General features: G+C 40.7%; 1 protein-coding gene across 1 annotated transcript in view; it reads right to left on the reverse strand.

The window, feature by feature from the left end:
- Positions 1 to 306, reverse strand: part of LOC105996722 (DNA repair protein RAD50-like) — a gene marked incomplete at its 5' end in the record, with an annotated part of 50084 nt that extends 49778 nt beyond the window's left edge. The window contains one exon of the mRNA XM_013030905.1: positions 141 to 306. Coding sequence (XP_012886359.1) covers positions 141 to 306 — 166 coding nt within the window. The remainder of the gene's footprint in view (positions 1 to 140) is intronic.
- Between the last annotated feature and the right edge of the window lie 357 nt (positions 307 to 663).

Here is a 663-nt window from a genome sequence, read left to right on the forward strand (position 1 = left end):
CATAACTTTTGAGATTTGCTTTCTTTTCCTTCAGTCTAATTCCTTAGAGATTCTTCATTCAGGATGTAAATTACAGTAAGTGTAAAAAGATGTAAATTACAGTAGTGAAAAAAAAAAACCAAGTAAATAATTTGTCCTACCCTGTTCAACAAGTAGTTCTGATTTTTCTTGATTGAGAAGCCTAGATTCTTTATTTAATTTTTCCAGTTCACGTTGGCAGTCTATTAATTTCCTTTCTTTATCCCTTACTGTTTTCTGATGATTGTAATATAATTCATTCAGCTGCTCATCACTTCCTTGAAAAACCTGTATGAAACCAAAATAAAAAAGTTTTATTTGCCGGCACTGGTGGCTCACGCCTGTAATCCTAGCTACTAAGGAGGCTGAGATCTGAGGATTGCAGTTCAAAGCCAACCCCGGGCAGGAAATCTATGAGACTCTTATCTCCAATTAACCACCAGAAAACCGGAAGTAGGGCTGGGAAGGTGGCTCAGTGTAGAGCACTTGCCTTGCATGCATGAGGCCCTGGGTTTGATTCCTCAGCACCACATAAGAAAAAAGAAAAAAGCTGGAAATGGCACTGTGGCTCAAGTCTCTGTAGAGCGCTAGCCTTGAGCTGAAGAGCTGAGGGACAGCGCCCAGGCCCAGAGTTCAAGCTCCATG

Source organism: Dipodomys ordii, unplaced genomic scaffold, assembly GCF_000151885.1.
Source record: "Dipodomys ordii isolate 6190 unplaced genomic scaffold, Dord_2.0 Scaffold135, whole genome shotgun sequence".
NCBI classification, from domain to species: Eukaryota; Metazoa; Chordata; class Mammalia; order Rodentia; family Heteromyidae; genus Dipodomys; species Dipodomys ordii.